The sequence below is a fragment of the Syngnathus scovelli genome, chromosome 1 (assembly GCF_024217435.2).
Source record: "Syngnathus scovelli strain Florida chromosome 1, RoL_Ssco_1.2, whole genome shotgun sequence".
Taxonomy (NCBI): domain Eukaryota; kingdom Metazoa; phylum Chordata; class Actinopteri; order Syngnathiformes; family Syngnathidae; genus Syngnathus; species Syngnathus scovelli.
This window is the reverse complement of record NC_090847.1, coordinates 10,927,520-10,945,528: the sequence shown is the minus strand read 5'-3', so window position 1 is coordinate 10,945,528 and position 18,009 is coordinate 10,927,520. Positions and strand designations below refer to the sequence as shown.

Genomic DNA, 18,009 nt, shown 5'->3' with positions numbered 1-18,009 from the left:
ACTGCTCCTTGACATATAAACTGGAATGATATTTTGGGGAAAAACAGGTGGTCCTATGTAAATTTGAGCTTATAGCTGTTAATGCCATTTTACAGAGAAAAGTGAAAAATTAGGTGACTCACTAGTAATATTTGTGCATACAGAATAGTAGTTGTTTGCCTGGCCTTGTGTCACAGTCCGCATGCCAGCTGTTTGGAGGCGCTCACACGCATACAGCCCAAATGTGTTTTTATTAGCAAAGAGCTTTGAGGTCAGGATGAAAATCTTTATACTTGCCCCATCCCCCTAATCACTGCGTTCATCCGTCGTCACTCATGTTAAAATAACCTGGTGAGCTAAGAGCCCGAGGCATTCCGTGATGCGTTTTATACTGGCTATTCCTTCTCTGTTTGGGGAGTGTCATATAGCTGTGAGGAGGCTTCCTGTCCCGGTACGGGATAAACCCCATAGCCACCCAGATCAGCTGTGACACCCCACACACAGACAGACAACAGCTTGGACGCTCAGGTAAGGCGGCAGATGCAAGATTATCATTGCATACACACACCATCAATCATGGCCTGCACACCTTTTTTTTTCCTTTTTTTGGTTGCAAAATAAGCCTTTTGTAATTTGCTTGCACTGCAGTGTAGTTGCAAGGGAATGCTTTTGATGTTGATTGTTTCCAAAGAAAAGCAATCCTACTAATCCAATTGCTTCCACCATGAAAGGTGAGCTGAATTTCTCATTTCATATAACGGAGGTGGAAAGTGAATGTTGTACTTGCCCAACAGACATCTGCTGGATCAAAAGTCATATTGGATTTGATTTGGCGGATGAAATCAACGTATGTTTGAGTTGCAGGATTAAAGACGGATCAAAATTAATAACGGCAGGTGTGCAGTCTACAAACATCATTAAGAAGCTTCCATGCATGGAATAAATATTACAGTAGTATTAGGCTATAGCATCACATCATTAAGAATAGTTCAGTGGTTTAGTTGAACTTTTTTGCCCAGTGTGTTTACAAATGTAGCACGGCTTATGACTCGCAAATTGTTTCAGCCACAACCATATACCCATATATCCTTAAACTAATTCATAAATAAGTGTAAAATCACTTTTTTTGTCTGTTTTTACTATCGATAAAAAATTACAATAAAAAACTCCAATGTGTGTTCTTTAAATTGCATTTTTTTTCTTGTTTTCCATAATCATTGAAATATAACTTGGGGAATTAAGCTATATGGCTGGCAATAAAGGTGTAAAAAAATTGAATTGGAAGATCTTTTTTTATTTTAAGATACAAGTGCACCAATTTAAAATATATCGAGGTATTTATATATATATTTTTTTATAATGGACGAATATATTGGAAGGGAATGCCCCATTCACAGTACTGTCAAATTCATTCTCATGTGTGTAAAATGATGAGAAACTATACAACTCAAACCATAATCCCACTGATTCAGATCAAATGTATAATTGTATCATAGGGACGTGATGTTCACGCATTTGGGTCTGGATGACGTCACCAAGCAGAGAATGTTGCAGGCTCAGATGCTGTCTAAAGAGGCCAGAGGAGGTAAGTACGTAATGAAGACGACGCACTTTCAAATGACCCACATAAACATGATACTGTACTCAAAATGTAAAGGCTGCCTGGAGACACTGCACATCCAAAACCCCATAGCACCGACTTGTTCTCCAAACATTCCAGAAAGGAGCATCCCATCCGCTGTGTTTGTTCTCCAGTGTTTCCCCGACAGCTAAGCTTTGAAAGAGCGTTCCCCTAACCTCAGCAAAATGTGACTCCTGCCAGCAGATTTCATGCCCGGGCCGCTCCTCCGAATGCTTCGGCTTCTCCAAACACTTATCATGTGCGGGAAATAAGGCTATCCTTTCATTGGGGGGGTGCCTTTCATCTCGAGATTCCTATTTATATGTCCGGTTACCCTTGCAACCTTGGACAACAATAAATACTGACACTGACATCATCTTGAGGCTATTTCAGTGTCTCTGCATGGCCATGATAGCAAAAAAAGCGGAGCTCTGTGGATTTTAACTTAATTATACGTATGTGATATTATTTAAATCAGCACTCCTCTGTTGCTGCTTAGTTCTAGCAAAAAGCGATGGTGGCCTACATTGAGAGAACAACCCCATTTCTAATATCTATTCCATGAAATTGTATTCATTTATTCACAAGCGTTAACTCTCTTCGGTTCGTATTATTCGCTTGCCTCCCCTCTTTCAAGGCATGTTTGTGGATGTAAGATATCCTTTGCTCAGTTAGACTTTAGCTTCTATGTGCTTCAGTGTCAATCTAATCTTCATTGGGTCAGGCCAGGATATATTAGAAACGGTTTCTTTAACCAATCAGAATTCAAATTCATATTCACAAGGCCAAAGCACCAGCGTGTTTGATGGACTCCAAATGCCACTTGCTGGGCAAGTCAATAGCGGCCATCTTTCATTGCCACTCGCTAAGCGTACATGACGTGATTGATTCCGCTGCAGCATTAATAATTACATATAAAAATAGACATTTTCTCATCTAAGGTATATGTACATGGCATTTACGTGCTGGCCTATTGCACTTTTGTTTAATGCAATAAATAATCTATTAAAAAATACAGGTACCAAATGCACGGCTTGCTACTGATAAGAAGTAAAATGTGATTAAGCTAAATGTGGCCAGGTCACACATGATGTGCCTGTACCTGTTTACTGCACAGTGGCGCCATGTGTGTGGATTGTGTGACTGCTAACACATTTGCCTTGCGTCAGGGAGGCTAAATCTGGGGAAGAAGGTCAGCGTCCCAAAAGACGTGATGATTGAGGAACTCAACCTTCCGTCCAATCGAGGATCTCGCATGTTTCAAGAGAGACAGAAGCGGGCTGAGAGATTCACGCTGGAGAACGTGGCCAACAGTGCTCACAACGCCATGAGTGTAAGACATAGACAAACACTGACTCATAGCGACTGCAATTTAAAAAAAAATAAAAAAATTGTGAATGTGAAATAAAAGCATCAAAGAGCAAGGAGCAGAGATCTGTGAACCTTGGTGTTTTCAAATTCTGTGGACAGAGCAAAAATAACCCTAAGAACAATATCTTGCATATTGTGTACTATTGTAGAATTGTCTGTCAACATTTGCACAAACCATCCATTCCTTATCTACCGTGCTTGTCTTCACAAAGGTTGCTGAAGCCGAGCTGGCATCTTATGAAAGGCGCGTTACTCTGTGAACTGGTCACCAGTCAATCACAGAGCACTATTAGTCAAACAATGGGTGGGTGGATGATGTCAATTACACCTATAGACAATTAGAGTACTTTATTGTTATTATCCATAAAAGCTGGAGTACGAAACACAAATATTTTGTCAGTCAGACTCAAACTGTTATTACATTAGCAGGCTACATCCTGCTACATTATTTTTTGTTTCTGTGGCAGTAAAACAATTTCCATCTCTTCAATCAAACAGCAAAAACACAGACAAAGTTGAAAACAAGCTACAAAATATGCTGGTTCAAGCAGGATGATGTGAATTTTGGGATTTGAAGCATAAGGAACAGTTCGGTCATGACTCAAAGAGCAAAAAGAAAATTGTGTCTACATTTCCATTTGGATGTTAGCAGGCCCCTGGTGCTCTGTGGATTAGTATACCTCAAATGGCAGGACTACCACTTTTGATACCCTGAAGTCAGCTTTCATTGGCTCACCTGACTAAATGTGGGTAAAAAAAGCACTATGGAAAATGGATGGCAGGACCTTATGACATACCTTAGGAGATTTAAATGAAAAACTCTCTAACAGTGTCAGTATAATTCAACTTATCCTTTCAAAGGCAAACGTTTTGATATAACTCTTTGTAATTTATCTCATTGTGAAGATATATCAAATCTATGGTGAAGGCACATGATTTAAGAATGACACCTTCCTCAATTGAGGGACTTTGGTCATCATTACAGAAATGTATTTAGTTTCCAGCTTTGACAAATTTCACATTGCTTTTGTCGTTCATTCCTATCAGGCGCATCTTTAGTGTGTGTTATAGTCTCGGAGGAATGCTTGGATCACCCCTATGTCATTTCTTACTTTCGAAAACTTTGCAGAACTGTATCCCCTGTAGCTCAGAGGCACGATTAAAGTGAACTCCTAAAACCCTTTGACTGCAACCAATCTAATTGTCCCTTTCTTAGGCCCATCCAGTGGCTGTTCCTCCCCCGCAAATCATCCAAAAGCCTCAGGGAGGAAAAGAGAACCAAGCTTTTGCTACCGCTGGTAAGCATAGCCTGGTTATGAACCTTCAGAAGACGCTAGCAAAGAAGGGCAATTCTGATGTCCTCGCTCCAGGTAAACAGTGCTGCACTGTGCCTAAAGGACGCAGGCCGCAGTGTGACACAAGTAGAATGGCTAGTTCAGCCTAATGCTGGTGGGGACAAAGCCAATGCTTGTAGAGTTTCTGCCTTGTAGTCACAAAAAAATGAAAGCATTGTTATGCTTGCCGCTTAGCATAAATGTTTTGTTATACACACTGAGAATTTGTGACTGTAGTAACAATTCATTGCATTGAAATGTGGTATATTACGGCTGCTGTACTGCTGCTGAATCGTTGGAAGTAAGTCACATCCAGTAAACACTTTTTTGCTGCTCTTTTTCAAAACCAGATTGCATATGGTCACTTTACATTTTGTTAAAATTTGTTTTAGTTTCTGTCTGATAATACCTGTGATGAGTTGTTTTGCTTAATCACTCGCAATGTTTGTGTTTTTCAGTGTCTTGTAAGCCTGGGAGGCCTCGGCACTTTGTTTGGTGTATAGTGTGATCACTAACGAAACTAAAAATGTCATATTCTCCCCAATTAAATGCTTAACTAACCTATAGTGTAATAATTTACAAGCTATCGCTTAGCTAAACTGTGAACATACCTTTAAAAACCATGTAGGTTTTCTAATGACAGATTAGCTGTCGGAATTGGTGCTTCTCTGTGTTGTAAACTTTGCATGTTGCCAATTTAGTGTTCCCTATTTTCAAACACCATAATCCAAATAATGTTTGGCGCTCGCTCCATACTTGCTTCATAATGTGGGTTCGGCATGTTGTATGGTAGCATATTTTGTTACTACTATGTCAGCTAGCAAACTCTACAAAAATGACATTTTATTAAAAATAAAAAATGGCACACTATCTTGAAAAAAATGCAGATCATGTTGAACAATCAATCAGTTCCAATTTTATGAATAACAAGTAAAAATGGAGTCTTTCATAAATTATAATCTGAAGTCCAAAAATAGATCATTTAAATTTGCGCCCCCACCCCCCCCCAACAATGACATTATTACAAGTCCTCTTTCTGGGCCATTTTTAACTAATCTTTTCTTCCATCAGGATACTCTGCCCCACTGAATGAGATTCCTCATGAGAAGTTTAACACAACAGCAATTCCCAGATTCTACTGGTCTCCATGGAGGGAAGCTTTGCGCCATGACAAGGAACTTCTGGAAGCCCTCAATGCTCAGTTGCCATTACCACAAAGACATCAGGTTGCCCACTACAGGTGTTTCAACAGGTAAAGGTTGAGAAATGCTTCCTTAAACCCCTAATTGATTAAATAAACAAGAGGTACAGTACTTTTGAGGTGAAAAGGTGAAAGAGGTCATCCATGGCCATCAGATGATCTAACCACCCCAATCATCTGGGCTCTAGTCCATGTTTCCACAATTCAAGTATTCAGACAGCTTCTGCTGTGCACTTTCATGGACTGTAGCTGCATGCTGGCTATTTTCAATCTTGACACTGGAGATGGCCCACTGGGATTCAGTTTTCAACGCTCGAGCAAGACACTGAGACTCGAAGCCATAGAACTCAGTGCAATGCATCCGCACCGTGAGGAAAGACAAATATTGCTTTTTGGCAGATGGTGAGCCAAGACACAACAGATTCTATGACCTAAGAGGTCATGCTGTTCTGGGCATAGGCTCGTCCATCTGTTTGTGTGTATGCAGCAGTATGCCACTTCCTAATTTGATATACAGTATTTTGCCAATGTTATCGCAACCTTTTTCACAACAGTTTTTAATTTAATTTGACAGAGTTCGAGACCGAAAAAATGCAAAAGCAATTTACAGAAAACATGGCCAAAAGCGACAGTCTATGAGATCTGGACAAAAAGTGCAATGGCAATTTTTCACTATTTCCTTTCTTAATGGAAATGCCCATCTAGTCACCACTCTCAGTGAGCCAGGAATGTAATTATTCGAGAATTTCTGGGGTTATATATTTTTTTCAATTCAATGGGCGTCAATTATTCATGGCTTTTAGCTATTCACAGGCCAGCACGGTCCCTATCGTCAAATGGCGGGGATCCCCTGTATTGGTTTTAGTGGGCCACTTTAAGTGAAGTTAAGGGCCGGACCTGACCCCCGGGCTTGATATTCGACACCGATGAGCTACATGCACATGATGTCGCTTTTTTTTTTGCCAGCCGCTTGAAAAATGAGCCCCCTGCGGCTGGCTCTATTTACATCCTCTAAGATTTTGATGAAATTGTGAAACCTCCATCAAGTCAAAGCTCAACTAATGGACAGAGCAGCTGGTGATAAACAGGATGAGTCACCCTGAATCCCAGGTGGTCCCCTGCCCCATATCAGACCTTCAATTCAATCAGAAACATAGATAGTAGATATTGACCACATTTGATGGTATTATGTGAGGCTGCATAACACATTAAAAAAATGTTTTTCTTTTGACTTGCAGGTCTCCCATGCCGTTTGGAGGGGCACTGTCCAGCAAGAGGGTGATCCCCGTTATTAGCTTTGAGGCCCAAGAATCCCCAAACCTGCCTGGCGCCACTTTGGACCGCACGTACCATCGGCCTAATTTCAACAGAGCGCCAAGGGGGTGGAGAGGCCAGCAGTGCCCTGAATCTAATGAACTATGAAAAAGGACTAATTAGTTTAAGACCGTCATCTCTGTTAATCAGCAGCAACAGCAGGAGGGAGGGGGGAAAAAAAACTCACATAATAGATAATGTGGTTAGCTGCTACATTGAGTGGCTGCGGCAGATGAAGCAACGTCAGGGTTTTGAAATGGTAATTTTCACAGTCGAGCACTGGATTAGCAGGATGCATAAAAGTGCAACACTCATTCGTATAGCTTGGCTGAATCGAGGGTTGCAACAGTAATGGAAAATAATAAAATAATGACAATGAACAAATGTATGGAAAATTCATCTTAATTTTTCCAGGAAATTAACAGAAACTTTATTTACCAGTCCTTTGCAATCATTTCAATATGTCCAACAAGTCTCTTTGATGTTTCATCTTTTCTAACGCCGACTTTGATTATCCACAAAGACTATTAAAGACTGTAATGCATCCTTTTAATAGGTGAAAGAAATATCCAAAGAAAACATATCATTGAACTAAGTCATTACACAGTGGAATATTAACATTGTTTAAAAAAAAAACAAGCATAACGACGAATCCTGACACCCTGCACTGATTCAGTTGGTGCGCTGCATCGCGGATGCCAAACAAACCTAATAATATTATGCATGTTGGCGTTTGTAATTGCATCCAGTCCACAGCGTGTTTCCAAGCCCACAGACGGTATGAGGGGGAAAGATAACCAATCAGAGTAGAGTTTGGGCCTGGTCACTAATCGCCATGGCGTGCACCGTGTGCAGCGTGGGCACCCATCCGCTGGGGATCTTGGGAAGGGTAATGGATTTGACCTGGAGGTCTCATTCCCATGGGCGGGGGGGGCATTGGTGGAGCCATGGGACCCATGGGGTGAAACATTGGCGGGCCAAAACCTATGAAAGATATGGTCAACACAACATTAGATGCTTCAGATCTGCCGGCGCATATGATGAATCACTGATGGAAGAACATTAAGTTTTCAGAATACAGGTGCTCAGACAAGCATTTGAGTAGATATTGGTTGCGGGTTTACCTGGAGGAGGCGGGTTGAGGCCTGGGGGTGGCGGCAAAGTAAGGTTCATGACAGCTGGAGAGGTGCTTGGGTCCAGGTTGAAATAATTTGCTGGAGCTTCTTCATCAAGAGGTGGTGGTGGAGGTAATGCTGCAAAATTGTTAGAAAATAACATCACCAATAATTCTGTGTTGGCTTCATTGCAGAGTGAAATTTAGGTATTGAACTTACCTCCTGGTAGTCCTGGCACAGGATCGAGTCTGGTACCCATCTCACTAACTCCTTCGCCCTCCTTTCCTCTTGCTGCCTGGGACCTGAAAATTGTTATGAATGCACATTTTAGGAGTCACTGTGAGCTGTTTCATGGTATATGCGCATTCCTATAATGCCTTACCTTCCCCACTTGACCGTGAGCCTCTGACCATTGATGATGAGCTTATTGAAGGAGTTTTCTGCAGCCATTTCAGCAGCTTGCCGTGTGGCAAACTGGATGAAGGCGCATTGCTGCCTTTGTACTAATGTGATGGTACGAATTTCACCAAACTGGTAGAAGAAGCCCCTAAAAAAAATTACAAAAATTAAAACGTCAACATCCAGCACAAATTCCCATGTTGAAAAATCACAGTAGAAAAGCAAACAAACAAAAGCTCACTTGAGATCTCCATCTGTGACTGTTTCGCCAAGACCGGCGATGTATAGTGTGGTGATGGACTTGTCATCTGGGGGGTCCAGCCTGGGCATGGTAGAGGCCCGTTTCAGTAGCTTGTCAGCAACTGGATCATTGATGCCATAGTAACGATCCTTGATGTTCTGGTCAGCGAGCGGGTCATCAGGATCTGTGGGCTTCTCATGCCTGTGTAAAAGCAACGATGCATCAGGTGGGCCCCACATTACACATTGCCAATTAAGAATTGCTTGAACTTCTACATAACCTGCCCAACAGCTGACACGGCAAGCCTTTTGTTTGATATAGATCTATTGTGTTATTGCCACGCACCTGTAAGGACACTCTTCCCCTCTCCTACACTCGCCCTTAACCCAGAAGGAGCAGATGTGTGGACGGTTCCTCTTGTAGTACGGTGTCGTGCGAGCCAGTTTCAACAACATGTCACTAGAGCTGGCCGCCTTGCCGCCTTGACCGCCTGGCCATGCGGCATCCAAATCAGCTAACTATGAACAAATATGAACACAAAAAACACATGAGGGTTCAATCATTATAATTATCTGCAACGCGTATTACTTTTCAGGAGATACTGTTTTAAGCAGCCGCACATACGCAAATCTATTTTTTGTTTACCACAAACAACATGGCATGGTTGTCAAGGAAGAAGCAGATTAGCCTGACGGCTTTAGCTGTATTAGAATGAATCAAAAGGGAGGAACACAAAAAGAAATCGGGGAATGTTTATCCATTTGCTATATGCAAGGTACACTTGAAACCCAACAAATAGAGATGACCAATGTTTTTATGCTGTTGCATCTGATAGCTGTAATATTTTAGTTATAAATACACAAACTAATTAAAAGTACTATATATACAACATCTGTGCAATTTATTTAGCTGTTCTGCAACAAAATGTGGTGTTAGAAAAATAAAATCATACAGCAGGGGGGAAAAAAAAGTACTTCTCAAATTAATACAACACTGGGCACAAGCACGATAAAGCAAATACCTCTCTCTCCATGTTCTGTGTAAAGTATTCTTTGTTCACATCCGAGCGAGGAATGTCATCTTTAATGGCAAGGCCAGTATCTCGAACCTGGATGGGTAAACCTAAGAAAAAGACAAAATGCATTCAAAGGTGTAACTCATTGGTTAAATACTTCAGACATAAATGTGTAACATAAACCAAAACCAAACACTCACCATACTCCAGATCCAGCAGACATGTCTGACAAACATTCTTCATTTTACTACAAGTCTGACAAACTTCGGTCTTCTTGAAACGCATACGTGTCCCTGGACACCAGCGGAATACGGTAAAAGGCCGTGCACAGATCTGATGGCAAAATATACAACCATCATACAGTGAAGATCACATTACATGTTAAAACTTCTATTATGTTTGCTGATTTAGAAGAGTATATAGGCATACCTTGCATTCTTTTCCATATTTCTCTTTGGTCTAGTGGGAGGGAAAAAAGACAATGAAAAGAAGTGGTACACGGTTGAGTGCATTCCACAAAGCAACAACGAGGTGATACATTGAAGCAACAAACGCTCACCCACCATTCGGATGTAAGGGTTTTCTCCTAGACATGTTTGACAGAGAATTGGGAAATCCTGTAAAACAAGTGTTTTAGTCAGCAGGGGAAGGAGGTAACAGTACACAAACAAGTTTCAAAGACATTTCGATCTCTTTGTGTGTCTTGGCATGTAAAGAAATGGACAATAAAGCAGACTTTGACTTTTAAGTACATTTTACAGGCACTTTTTTGGAATATTTCATTGTCTGATGAGTGCTTACAGTTTTTTGTCCCCATGGGCCAATGTATTAAAACCGGAACTGCATACTAGTGACAGTAAAAATAATTCTTCTATTTATATAAAAAAAAGACTGATAATTTCCCACCTCTGTGAGTACAGTTATAGGCTACAGCAAACATGATTACACTTCGTTCAATTCGAAAATTGGAAACGCTAGTCTGCTAACGCTAGGTTCAATTTGGTCATCGTCGCATCCAAACGATCTTATGGTGGCTTAGACATAACGTTTTGATCAGTTTTCCACCAATAGATCGACTGCAGATGCTTTTATGAAATGCTTTGTTAATGTGAGGAATCGAAATTTGAACCAGTGTTAAGGCAGGATCACGTGAAAAAAAGGCTCGCATCCACGTTACGAACGTTAGCTTGCTAAAGCTAACTAGCTGGGGAAACGAAGGAACATATTAGGGGTAAAAGTGAGCATATTTTTCAAGTAAAGTTATTCAGGGGAGCTAAACGAGATAACCGTTCTAACGACAGCGTTCACCGTTTGCTAAATAATTACAGTTCAACGTACCGCGTCTTCCCAGTTCTGTCTATTGTACGTGTTGGAGCCGAGGGACGTCGCCATTTTGCGAAGTGTGATGTCACACCGCGATGCACCGTGGAAGTGTCTCGTTTGGTCGCAGGGTGTCGCCCTTTCCGAGAGGCCTCCTCGAGTAGAACTGTTGACGACAAAAGCACGCATAAAGGTCAGATGATCATTAAAAATTTGATCATTTTTATTTCTAACTAGTCAGAGATGGGAAGTAATAAAGTACAAAACAACTGCTTGGTTTCCCTGGTGATGATTTATCCCCTCCGTTTGAAGAAAAAAAGATGTGGAGGAACATGAACCAGGGTGCATCATCAAATGTGACGCAGCAGATTCAGAGAAGCAAGATATTCCCCGTGTATGGCCTTGTGATTAAAACAATTATTTGAAGTTTTCATATTCAATTATAATTTGTGGCTAATGTCTTGCATTTATTTGCCAGCCAAAAACTACAAGCTTTTGGTTTTCAATAATCACCGTCTAATCTGAACAAAAAAAATATGTCTGCCTATGGCAGTTCTGTCAAGATGGAGAGGAGAGGAACATAAGTCAGTCACGAGGCACATATAGACAAAACACCACTCACACTTTCATTTAACCTGACATGAATGGTGTTGACATGTGAGTGCTAAGCCACAGTACTCGTAGAAAACATATAGCTCGGATAAAACATGCAAACTCCACTTAGAGGGCCAAGATCAAGACAGAAATTCTGATCTGTTGTAAAATGTTGAAGAGCACATGAATAGGTATACTACTTAACCCAATTCCTATGTTTGCTTACAGTTTAACTACCCACCTGTTCACTTCAGGTCAGGGTGTCTTTGGTGTGTGAAACTCCAATTAGTGGGGCACAGGAAGTTTGCCATATCGGATTGGCAATAAGCCCCTGATGTTTAGTTAAGTTCAGGATGAGGGTGTGGAGTCAAACGATTGAGGATTAAATGGTAGATCTCTTTCTCGCTTTGTCTGTCTCAACATTCAGGACATCATTAAGAATATTCAGCTCTGTTTACAGGCCATTCTTTTTCTTAATTGCATTTCTATGACAAATTGACAAAAGTATTTCCGCCCCTTCCCTTTTCAGCGGATTGCAGTGAGAATTTGTTTGGAGTAGCTCTGAGACATTCAATGAGTCGTGTTCCCCCGTCTTCTGTATCATGTGACATGGATGAGACAACCAAAGCTGTTTTTGAAGGACGGCTTTGTTACGGATTTAGCCACTCCGTAATCAGAATCACCACAACCTCCTGAAGTCACAAGGTGCGGAGACCAAGGTGAACAAGCTGCTTCAAAAAGAATGACTCCGTGGTTGTCATCCTCACATTTAATTTCCAATTTTAGTAGTAACTGGAAATTGCATGATAGTGTTGAGTCATAATCAACAACATAATGTGCTTCTCATATGTACGAGAGAAATCTACATCACAAAGTTCACTGATGTTTCTTAAATTATTGTATTAAGCAAAATATTCACTTAAGATGGTCTCTTTTGTAATGATATGCATTCACAGGCCACTACATTAGGTACAGCTGCCCAGTCAGTTAGTGGTAATATCCAGGAATATTTTATTTAAGTATGATGCTCCACTGAGGTAGCTCAAAGCAAAAATATTGCAACCACTGATTAATGTAGTTCTATATATACCACAGCAAATTTCAACAGCAGAGCGAGATAGCAAGAAAGAGATAGATAGATAGATAGATAGATAGATAGATAGATAGATAGATAGATAGATAGATAGATGGATGTCGCAAATGAGTTATCTTACTTTTTTCCTACAAGAGAGCCTTTAAAAACTATAATTTAAAAAAAGGCTAATCCCAGTAATACTGCGTGCCTTTCCCTGCGCACTGGAGATGTACTAAATACACACGCAATCAAACACAGTTCATCAGCCCCACTATAATCTCATGACTAAAGTGCACAGATTCGTTTAAGCTCCGTCAGGAATATGCATAAACACGCATCGTTTCTTTGCGGACTTGGGCAGCAGGCACGTGTGCAAGTGAGGAGAGGGGTCCACAGCAGTAGTGCCCCCTATGGACAGTTATGGAACACTGCAGGTGAACAGAGCTGCAGAAAGAGAGGGGGCATTCTCAGATTTCCCGACTTCTCCCAACCGCTCCGCTGATTCCACATCACCGCGGCGATCCGAAACGACATGCGCTCAGTTCTCCTCGATTCCCCGGCTGTTTCTCAAAACGACCACCGATAACGGTTGATGTAGCTGCAAATGAGGTGAGTCCATCGACGCGGTGCTGCTTCGTCGCGGTGTTTTCGCACATGTTATCCCCGCCGCTCGCTCGCCCTCCCAAGCTAGGCTAGCCGTGTGTTGTTGGCGAAGGCGGAGAACGAGGCCAGCCCTCGGCCTCTTCAAGCTCCCCGGGCTGGACAACGGCAAGACCCGGTTTCTCGAGCGGCTTCCTTCGCCGCTTGATGCTACTCCTTCGGCGTGTGTAGCGGGAGGGGACTCGCCATATTGTCGAAGTTTGGGCTGGGATTAGATCCGCTATGCGGTTGCACAGCGGGATTTAGTCCGCGTTCATTCCGCAATGGAGCCGAGACGCCACAGACGCTAACTTCTTTTTTCCAACTTTGTAGCTTCAGCTGCGGTTTACTACATGGCCGCGAGACCATTGCGGTAAATTAGCTTAATCAGGGGGTCGCGATTGACCTACAAATGTCATCGTGTAATGTGTGTTTTGCTATCAAGGGTTTAAAAGGCCAAATCAGTTTGTGTGCAAATGATATTATAAAGGTCGACACAGCTCTCTGACAAAGGTGGATAAACACGGCAATGTAAAGGCTGATTTATTTTATTTTTATCCCAAACGACAGTGGGAGCTTCATTAATAGCTCACTTGTCACACCGAGCATGCATCCATTAGACTTAGTATTTTGGAAGTACCTGTAGCCTTTTGTATGGTTGGCGATGTTGCTGCACGATTAGTGGGGATATTGGACGGAAATGGACGCAGGCGTTAATATGTTCTTACCATGTGTCTTGCTGAGTGCTGTGCTTTTCCCCAATCCCGATTGTCTAAACAATGTCAGTCTGCTTTGTTGTGCGTAACGGTGCGAGGTTAGAGCACACGCCTGCTTTTACAATAGAGGCTCTACTTATAATCAAGTACATAAGTATTGGACTTCACACCAGAGGTAAAAAGCCCAGACCTGCCTGAAATCTTTATCCCCTGGCTGTGCATGTGTGCACCTATAGAGGAAGATTGCTAAAGAGCAGTGAGTGACTCACCCCCTGGATGTGTTTACCTCAATCTTAAGGACTTTCCCTGCGTTTTGTCCCCTGCATGCTACACGTTTTATTTTTATTTTTTCAGTCCAACATCTCTATTTTTCTTAGATGATTTAATTTGTTATGGATTTTTAACAAAGGCTGTCATTTATTTGTCAAAATGATGGTGGGTTGAATGTTTCCGTTGCGTCCTGTTTATCTTTGCCAAATATTTGTGTGGTTGTTCCATCTGACTGCTCCCGCTGGTTGCCAAACTTGCTGTGATCTAGCACGCCCGTTTCATGAATGCTGCCACACAGTCATTTGATCGTGTTTATCAGAATCTCATCCGTGGATATATGCCTGTAAAAAGCTGTCGCTCCTTAGTCATAATATACAATATACAAAGCATGACATGATGTCTGATCAAATGGTGACGGTCAAACTGTGTTTGGATACCCACGTGTAAAGCAGCAAAGAAAATGTTGCTTCTTGTCAATTGTAGCTTTGATTGGATTGTTGTGATTGAAATTTTCCTGGAAGAGAGACTGAATTAAATGGCGCTGCAGTCACTGTCCCATCTCACACATGAAGTCAACTGCAGTGTCTAAAACATCCTCTGTATTTTTCCATGTCATGGTTCCTTGTTACCATGCTGTGTGTGTTTAGGGTAGACCTCATAGAAAGGTGGGGGGAGAGCCAGGCATTTTTCCAATACTCATATTGGAATACCCCTCAACTCTCTCTCCATTGGGTATAAACACTGCTTTGTAGCTCACTAGGGCCTCTTTCAAGCAGAGATCCTGCAAAATGGACATAATAGACGATGTTGCGTTTATCCAGCCGCCTGTGACTTTTACACAGAACCCAGTGCGAAGAGGTAGCGATGGCTGCAACTGTGTGCTCGTTCTCACGCAAACCCTAACCGTGTCCTTGTACGACACGTGTGTCATCCTATCTCTGTTACGGCTTTGATGCTACCTCAGATGGCAGACAATTGGCAGCTGAAAAATGCATTTCTTTTTGCAGGCAGCGTAACCGAGTTCCTCTGCCTGTAGTGCTCATTCTTGTTGTTATAGCTTTACAGTATTTTCCTGGGGAAATTGACCACAAATAAGAGACTGATTCACAATAAAGCCTTTGGACGAACAGGAGGTAGTAAACTGCTCTCCGGTGGTATGTAAAATTGCATTCATTCTCCGTGCTGGACTGTTCTTAGCTGGCAATTTGTATTTATTTTTTTTCTTCACGACTGATGTTAGTGTAAGTACATTTCAAACATCATAACACAAGTAAGTACTAGCAAATGATCTGTTAGCATTTGTAATCCTTTGGAAAACCTGGACAGTGGCTTTTGAATGGTGCAAGCCTCCATCAGATTATTGGCAGGCAGTGAGGTTATGCACATGTGAGCGGCTGGACTGGGTAGCCATGCGGCTGACTGCTACAGTATGCAGGCTGGTCAGATTACTGAACGATTAGCCATGACCGCCTATCCCCGGCCCAGGGAAATGATTTTCCACTGTCATAATTCCTTAGACTGAATTACGCAGGCTGGCAAGTCAGAGATACTTAATACTACAGGTCCTATTATTGCACAATGCAACTCTTTGAGTGGTTTGCCATTGTTTGACTAGAGAACTCATTTGAATTGTGCTATTTTGAAACAAGGGGAAAGTGATTTTACAAATCATGAGGCAAGAGTTTGATCGTAACGCCGGAGGTCACCATTTACACTTTGACATAAATGTGTCATCAGCCGATTAGAAAACAGTATTGAAACAGGAAACGTGCCTCACATATTCCACTGTGACATGCAAAATATGAGCGGTGCCTTTGCTGGAAGTCAGTTGAGTTGAAGCTTAGACCGATAGAGAAAGGAAGAAGATAGACTTTGGAAAAGGCTAGCTGCTGGAGGTAAGGCTGTGTTTCCAAGGTGCATACCCCCTGAGGCTGGAATCTGATACATTCCAGAGGTTCCCCTATCCAGATGAATAACTGCGACAAGGGAGTTGTATTTCATCAGATGGCACAAAATTGGAGTCTAAAAGTACGACTGTTGTGGTCCATTCGCCTCTGGAGTTTGGAAATTTAGGGAAAATTCCGTATTTTCCGGACTATAAGTCGCTCCGGAGTATAAGTCGCACCAGCCATAAAATGCCCCAAAAAGTGAAAAAGCCATATATAAGTCGCTCCGGAGTATAAGTCGCATTTTGGGGGGCAATTTATAGGACAAAATCCCACACCAAAAACAGTCATGAAATAGCAACAACAGGCTAAACAATAGCAACAACAGGCTAAACGATAGGTATGCTAATGTGACAAATACAAACAAAGAGCTGAGAACGGGCCTGACGTAACATATAGAGTGATTAAGCACAACTATTATATGAATAACATGTTTATAAAACCATCGGTGTCACTCCAATTCATTAAATAGCAACAACAGGCTAAACAATAGGTATGCTAACGTGACAAACACAAACAAAGAGCTGAGAACGGGCCAAATAATAATAAATAATAATAATAAATATAAGAGGAGCAAAAATAGAGCAAGTGTACATGCAGCAGACAGTGGACTTGGCTATGGTGCTTTAAAGTGTTAATTGCTTTATTTGATGTTTTCTCTTTTTTATGTTTTGAATATGTTCAAGATAAAGATATAAAAGCATGTGAAGTGATCAACTATACTAAAAATAACATGGGAAGTGGTCAACTAGACTTGTAAGTAAGTGATGTCTTAATGATCAAGTAAAAATTTGTGAAAAAAAACATATATAAGTCGCTCCTGAGTATAAGTCGCCCCCCCACCCAAACTATGAAAAAAAGCGCGACTTATAGTCCGGAAATTACGGTATGTTTTCTATCCAGGGCGGCTCGGTGGCGCACTGGGTAGCACGTCCGCCTCACAGTTAGGAGGGTGCAGGTCCGATTCCACCTCCGGCCCTCCCTGTGCGGAGTTTGCATGTTCTCCCCGAGCCCGCGTGGGTTTTCTCCGGGCACTCCGGTTTCCTCCCACATCCTAAAAACATGCTTGGTAGGCCGATTGATCACTCCAAATTGTCCCTAGGTGTGAGTGCGAGTGCGAATGGTTGTTTGTCTCTGTGTGCCCTGCGATTGGCTGGCAACCGGTTCAGGGTGTCCCCCGCCTACTGCCCGATGACAGCTGGGATACGCTCCAGCACGCCCGCGACCCCCGTGGGGACTAAGCGGTTCAGAAAATGGATGGATGGATGGATGGATGTTTTCTATCCCCTTTTACAATGTAGATTTGTTCCCCTGGTCACTCTTTGCTACTTTGGAGCAATGTGGCACTTGTGTAACTCTCTCAACCTTTTTTTTTCTTTTTTAAAGCTCAGGACTCGTCTTGGTTCACCGTTAGACCCAAACTAATGAAATTATTTAATGTATAAAAAGTATCAATGAATGAAGATCACATTTGACATGCTATCACTACACGAAGCATGAATCAAAAATGTTTGCCAAGAAATTGAGAGTGCCTGCATGATAAGCAGTAGGAATAGCATTAATTGTTTTACCCCAACAATCTACGACCCCAATAGAAATTGACCTGCGACCCATTTTAGTTTGGGAGGTCCTGCACTATAACATCAGTCAGTATTTTCCAATGATCAAAACGCAATCTTGCTAGAGATCAAGAAAGCATAAGTATTTTTGAGTCAAAAAGTGTAAATATTGAAAATGGATACAACCACAATATCAAAGGGATTTAAGTAACATTCAGGTATGTATAATCTACCGTTTAACCAGTAAAAGTGCTGATAAAGATAATTATTATTATTATCAAATTGTCCATATGATACAGC

The 18,009-nt window shown here is 41.7% G+C and overlaps 3 protein-coding genes across 6 annotated transcripts in view; 2 read left to right on the top strand and 1 right to left on the bottom strand.

The window, feature by feature from the left end:
- Positions 1–348: 348 nt before the first annotated feature.
- On the top strand, positions 349–7,204 carry LOC125983344 (myozenin-2). 2 transcript variants are annotated; one of them, XM_049744522.1, is made up of 6 exons: positions 349–507; positions 1,476–1,564; positions 2,770–2,933; positions 4,188–4,269; positions 5,377–5,557; positions 6,745–7,204. In XM_049744522.1, the coding sequence occupies exons 2-6, from the start codon at positions 1,483–1,485 to the stop codon at positions 6,926–6,928; spliced, it is 693 nt and encodes a 230-aa protein (XP_049600479.1). In that variant the 5' UTR covers positions 349–507; positions 1,476–1,482; the 3' UTR covers positions 6,929–7,204. The 2 variants fall into 2 exon arrangements, with proteins under 2 accessions (XP_049600479.1, XP_049600469.1); XM_049744512.1 differs by having other exon boundaries at positions 4,188–4,341.
- A 2-nt stretch (positions 7,205–7,206) lies between these two features.
- Positions 7,207–11,076, bottom strand: rbm22 (RNA binding motif protein 22). Its single transcript, XM_049744362.1, has 11 exons — positions 10,929–11,076; positions 10,154–10,207; positions 10,020–10,049; positions 9,791–9,923; positions 9,597–9,697; positions 8,921–9,093; positions 8,576–8,776; positions 8,318–8,482; positions 8,155–8,237; positions 7,945–8,073; positions 7,207–7,804 (listed from the first exon to the last, which is right to left on the bottom strand). Exons 1-11 carry the CDS (start codon positions 10,980–10,982, stop codon positions 7,647–7,649), a joined length of 1,281 nt encoding a protein of 426 aa, XP_049600319.1. The 5' UTR covers positions 10,983–11,076; the 3' UTR covers positions 7,207–7,646.
- A 1,943-nt stretch (positions 11,077–13,019) lies between these two features.
- The window catches only part of LOC125983099 (bifunctional heparan sulfate N-deacetylase/N-sulfotransferase 1), a 48,727-nt gene continuing 43,737 nt past the window's right edge, over positions 13,020–18,009 (top strand). For 2 of the 3 annotated variants that reach the window (XM_049744072.2, XM_049744063.2), the window contains exon 1: positions 13,022–13,188. The gene's annotated coding sequence lies outside the window, so the exon portion shown is untranslated. Of the gene's footprint in view, positions 13,189–18,009 lie in introns of all 3 variants that reach the window. The other variant, XM_049743987.1, reaches the window with a different exon arrangement.